Source organism: Crinia signifera, chromosome 5, assembly GCF_055691185.1.
Source record: "Crinia signifera chromosome 5, ASM5569118v1, whole genome shotgun sequence".
NCBI lineage: Eukaryota > Metazoa > Chordata > Amphibia > Anura > Myobatrachidae > Crinia > Crinia signifera.
This window is the reverse complement of record NC_139221.1, coordinates 304316038-304322250: the sequence shown is the minus strand read 5'-3', so window position 1 is coordinate 304322250 and position 6213 is coordinate 304316038. Positions and strand designations below refer to the sequence as shown.

Genomic DNA, 6213 nt, shown 5'->3' with positions numbered 1-6213 from the left:
TAGTCCGGGTATGCCACCCTTCCAGATCCGGAGTCCGGTCTTAATCATCAGACAGTCCGCAGTAATCCTGGTTGGATGGTAACCCTAATAATAATACCGGTTCTGGATTTTATATTGCCTATAGCCTGATTTTTGGATATGCAGTACATAAGGTAATGAGTGAGGGGGCAACCACTCCCACCCCTGCCCTGTACTCTATTCCTTTTGCATCTGCCATCATGGGACAATAAGCAGGCCAGGCTGGTGCAGGGCAGCAGAAAGCAGTAACATATGGCTGCAGAACACAAATGCTTCATCTTTATGCAAGACATGTGTGCAGTAGCTATACAATAATGTGCTTGTGTGGTAGGCTCCGGGTCCCCCCTGCAGGGGGTGTGCATGGTCTGGCCCGAGCACAGAGTCCTGCACCAGGGGCAATGCCTGGCACTGCTGCTGGAGGTGGCATACTGCGCTGCACATAGCTGCTGAGTGACCCAGCTGTGCATGGCACACATGGAGGGGCACCGGGAGGCTGGCAGCACAGCGGAGGAGATGGGGAAGTGGAGCTGCAGCGGTGAGTCATGAGAAGGAGGAGGAGGAGAAGGAGGAGGAAGGAGCCATAGACACTGCACAGGGCACACTCTGCACCGGGCACACTGAGCAGGTAACCCCCGGGGGAGGGGGCAGGCTGGCATCACATCTTCTGATCCCAGTGCGGGGATTACACACAGAGATTACTGGCTCCTGATTTCCCGCAGCCCAGATCTGGGGAGATTTACACCGTGGCTCAGCCCAGATTACTGGTGTGTAGTGTAGCAGTGTGTGCCATCCTCCCATAGGAGCGCTGCCAGATGCACCGACCCTCTGCAGGAATCAGGTACCATGCCCACCTACCTCACCACCCCGGGGGGCAGAGGCTCAGCAGGGGTTATTGTGCATGTGCCACACTGCTGTGTGCAAATCGTGTGTGTGTGTGTGTGTGTGTGTGTGTGTGTGTGTGCAAATGTTCTGTCAGTGTCAGCATGCAGCATGTATCTTGTTTATGCATAACGTGTGTGTGTCCTGTCAGTAGCATTTACTGTATGTGTGTGTGTCTGTGTGTGTGTGTGTGTGTATTGTCTCCAAATGTCCTATCAGTAGCATGTATGTATGTATGTATGTATGTATGTATGCTGTCTGCAAATGTCCTATCAGTAGCATGTATGTATGTATGTATGTATGTATGTATGTATGTATGCTGTCTGCAAATGTCCTGTCAGTAAAATGTATGTGTGTGTGTGTATATAATGTCTGCAAATGTCCTATAAATAGCATGTATGTATGTATGTATGTATGTTTGTGTGTGTATTGTCTGCAAATGTCCTGTCAGTAGCATACATGTATGTATATATATATATGTATGTATGTATGTATGTATGTATGTATGTGTGTATGTTGTCTGCAAATGAAAATGTCATACCAGTAGCAGCATGGAGCGCATCTCGTTAACAGTGTGTTTATGTGTGTGTGTGTGTGTGTCTGTGTGGTGTGCTGTCTGCAAATGTATCAGTACCTACATTTCTCGTGTGTGTGTGTGTGTGTGTGTGTGTGTGTGCGCGTATGTGTGTGTGTCAGCTGCAGTGAACTAATATCCTGAAGGCAGCCATGTCATATAAATATTGTTATGGATTACATATACTGTATATATATATATATATATATATATATATACATACATTCATTCACACACACACTGCATGTGTTATGCAGATTTAGCAAATATAATCACATGCATCAATTTACACTTATGCATGTATTACACTATGGGCAGCTGATCTAATATACTATATTAATCATGTGTATTTAATTATCTATCTATCTATCTATCTATCTATCTATCTATCTATCTATCTATCTATCTATCTATCTATCTATCTATCCCTATCTACACACGGCCGCAGCATGTATCCCCCTGTACAGATATGTGATTGTAGCGTGCAGCATGCAGCAAGTCTTGCAGTACTACCACTTGGAGCGAGCCATCTTTTTTCCATGGTACAGCCTGTGAGAGACAGACATTAACCCTTTGAATTCAGCACATTGCCTCCCACTTGTCGTTACGTTGAAGTGTTTCTTCTTTTTTTTTTGGGTTCATTTTTCTTTCTTTCTCAGCAGGTAAATGGGAGGCTTAAGTACTGTAGCGCAGAGCACACACACAATATAGCACACGGTGTAGGAGTGATGCAGACACACTGTACCACAGCTGAGACTGATCATGCCTGGGTTCTAGTGCTTCATTAAATTAATATTTCTCATGGGCATACGAGCCTCGGTTCCATATCGCCTTGGCATTGAACATGTATTTTTCTCCCCGTGTTGCTGTCTCTTCAGAATTATTGATTGCAGGGTTGAGTTTCAGAATTCCATAGTCACTGAATACAAACAATAGCAGCCATTAAGTGACAGGAATACGCATAGAAAGTTTTTGCATCTCTGATCTTTTTATCTACGTTATAAAGCAAACTCAGCTATGACACTGTTTATGTGACATGTTTGCTTGTCTCGGCTGATTGGGGCAACATACAGTACACTGCAGAACGCTGTTGCTTTTATTGTCAGGCAGGGAACAAGAAAGACACATTTATCCTTTAAGGCAAAACCAGCCCCGGAGCTCAATATGACTTCATCAAAACCTTTACTGTTCAAAGAGACAGTAACTCATCGTGAAGCTTTAAGGCCCCTCTATTGATGCAATAGATCTGCCCTACATTGTTTCACAAAGTGGTGCACGCCCACAATCGCACGCACAAACACAAAATACGAAAACAATGAAAAAAAAAAAAGTTGAATGAAACAAAACCGCTACTGTCTCCTACACATTGGAGGCCGTTTATTGGTGTCTGAACCATTATACCTATCAATTCATTAGGAACTATTAACTTGACTACTGTGGGACTACTGTGGTACTTTTCAAGATGGCTGCTTCTACATATATAATATTGGCATTTGAATGATACTCATTAGGCATTGGTTTGCAAATAAAATCAGCCTGTCACACAAGGGGAAATTTACTAAGATAGGGGTTCTGTTTCACTATGGGCAACCAATTAGAATCGGTTTCCTATTTATACTACTTTCAGACCGCAAATGCCGTGTCGCACACAGATTGGGACACGGGTCCCATCCCCAGAGCAACACGGCATTGCGGTCTGAAAGTTCCGACACCGACACGTCATATTGCCGAGTCGGTGACGTCACATGGGGCGGAGCTGGGCGGCGGAGCATCATCGGGGGCTCGGGAGGAGGCAGTACTTGGAGCTGACAGTGCTGCCTCCTCCATACTGTGAACGGGACACGGGTCGCTCCACCCAGGCACCCGTTCAAACTGCACTTGACACGGGTCATAGCTGTGTTCAACCCTGGTCAATACCAGGGTTGAACACCCGTGTTGCTCGACCCGTGGTGGCCTTTTCAGACCGCACCTTGACCCGTGTTGGGGCCGCAAGAACATGGTAATAACCCGGGTCTAGAGTGCGGTCTGAAAGCGGTATTATTTAACACCTTCTAGAAGATAATAGAGAGTATCTGATTGGTTGCCCATAGCAACAGCCCTTGTGAAATGGAACTCCCTTCTTAGTAAATTTTCCCCACAGTGATGTCATCAATTTATCCAGAACCAGTGACATCACTGATATCTTTCTTGACTATTATTATTGATTATTATTACTATTAATGAGGCCTGACTAATATTATTGAGGCCTGACTACTTTTACTGATATATTCTATTTGATGGGCTTCTATATATTTCAGAGATTTTGGGCCTCATTTAAAGATGGACGACAAATTATTTGGCATAACCTACAGTGCATGTACACAATGCGCCCTTACACTTGTCTCTAAGGCGTTATGCCTAGAATGTGGAATAGGGTCTGGGGGCTACATTGAGGGCAGACATACAGTAACTGACGTACTTGGTAAGTGTAGCATTGATTCTATAGATGTGAACTAGTGCGACTTGAATGTAAATTTTTGAATCTCAGCACGTGTGTAGGGCCCATTACTTTTCCAAACTTGCGAAGAGGTTTCTAGGTTAATGACAATGGGTTTAGTCGTATTTCCTTTTAACCGCGTGAAGGGAAGTCACGACTGTATAGGTACTTTGAGCATTGTTATCTATTTTATGGCCTAGTTACAGTGATCTTCTTTTATTGCTGTGGGCGGTTTTCCCCTTTGACCTTTTAGCAAGGTTATGTGCCATTTCTTCAGTATGCTTCCATGTTGCAGCGTATAACACACCAGAAATATGCTAGAATTAACACAATAAGCGGTAGAACAATATACTTGCTCTAATATGCATCTCTCTTGTCTCTTCTTGTCTCTGCCACAGCTTGCTTTGGAGATTTACGTGAAATATCATTCACCAAGAGACATGTAATAACAGCGATATTTTAATTGATCCTCGTGAAAATCTGGGTTACAGGAACGTTCAGAGGAATCTTGTATTAGTCATCATGGACATTGTTGTGCGTTGCTAAAATGAACATGATGAAGACGGAAGCTACAGGAGAGCGCTCGAACCTGCGGAGCGCCTCACCCCACAGGAATGCTTACAGGACTGAGTTTCAGGCGCTCAAAAGCACATTCGACAAACCAAAAGCTGATGGAGAAAGCAAGGCGAAAGGGGAGAGTGAGGCGCCACAAACGCAACAGACAAGGGGGCGCCGGTATGGGTCGAACGTCAATAGGATCAAGAACCTGTTCATGCAGATGGGGATGGAGCCAACTGAAAATAATGGCGTCCAACCGAGGAAATCCAAAAGCATGGCATCATCTCCTCCAAGAAGGGCGAAGCCTAGAGAAGTCTTGGAAAAGAAAGAAGCAGCAGATGTAAAATTCAAGACTACAGTTTCGGAGAGGATTAGCCGCTTTGACACTTTGGACGGACCCTCTTACTCTAAGTTTACAGAAACCAGAAAGTTGTTTGAACATTCTGCGCGTGACTCTGGGCGCTATTCTTCGCAGAACGATAGACGGGGATCCAGTGAATATTTAGATGAAGGCCGTGGAAGTAAGTCTAATAGAGGGAGCAGTGACTCCCTGGACAGCCTTAGTTCGAGGACAGAAGCATTGTCTCCAACTGTGAGTCAGCTTAGTGCAGTGTTTGAAAATAGCGATGCGCCAAGTCCAAATACTCTGGAGAAAAACGAGAATCATGAAGGGTATTCTGTAACTGGCCACTACCCAATGAACATCCCGACTTCCCCCGTTGCAGATTTTGAAAACTATGGACATGCTCAAGACTCAAATTCTTGGTCTCCATCAGGGGAAACTGACACAGACCAATGTGTGGATGTCACACATCAAATAAATAGAGCTATACCACAAGAAGATGGCCACGTTTCCCCCAAGGAGGCAAAAAGAGAAAAGAGCGTCGGGTGTAGTACATCCAATGACAACATGTTGACCAAGAACGATCTCACGGATGGTGTTGACGATGGACCTCATGTCAGACACTTGGTGAACAGAGGAGATCACCCAACAGAAAACAATCATTTGCCCGAGGGTTCTGTGAATGCTTTTGATAGGACTAAACCAGGTGACTCACCCACCGCTTCCGAAAAAAATGAGAACTTTACAACTAACCGAACCTCTTCTGCTCCCACGTCTCTTGACGTTGGCACAAGTATGAGCAGTGACCTGAATAGTTTTTCTACTGCACAGTCATATGAAAACTCTGATTACAATGTTTACAGAGTGCGCTCACGGTTCAACTCAGAGTGGGAAGAGACAGAACCAGGGGACGATGAAGACAGCGATGAGAATAAGTCTTACGAACCGGACACAGAATTTTTTGAGGTGCCTGGATTGCCGGAAGAAGAAGAAGTACCTCCTCAAAGGAAAATCAAATTCAGTAAATCACCTATCAAAGTAAGTGTCAGTGTTTGTTTGATGGCACATTGATCATAAAATATCTTATTTCCCAAAAAGTTGATATCTAACTCTGGAATGTTTTTTTGTTAAACGGACCATAAAACCTGAAATTTAAATTGCCTTCTAAAACGGCCTGAGAACAAAAGTCGCCATCAGTCTGTGCAATTGTTAAACCTGTTTTTATCTTTATTCACCAAATAAATAATGACCCTAACTGGTGGTGTTTAGCAGATATGATGCAGCGTCAGGCCTCTGGTATACTGTCAATCTGTTGGCGTCAGCAGCTGTAGGGGTGAATTTATGAAGCTTGGAGAAGTGTTATCT

At 44.4% G+C, this 6213-nt stretch overlaps 1 protein-coding gene across 4 annotated transcripts in view; it reads left to right on the top strand.

The window, feature by feature from the left end:
• Positions 1–228: 228 nt before the first annotated feature.
• The window catches only part of PPP1R9A (protein phosphatase 1 regulatory subunit 9A), a 176966-nt gene continuing 170981 nt past the window's right edge, over positions 229–6213 (top strand). For 2 of the 4 annotated variants that reach the window (XM_083189434.1, XM_083189431.1), the window contains exons 1-2: positions 650–856; positions 4346–5886. In XM_083189434.1, the coding sequence (XP_083045560.1) occupies positions 4495–5886 (1392 nt within the window). In that variant the 5' untranslated portion in view covers positions 650–856; positions 4346–4494. The other 2 variants (XM_083189433.1, XM_083189432.1) reach the window with 2 other exon arrangements.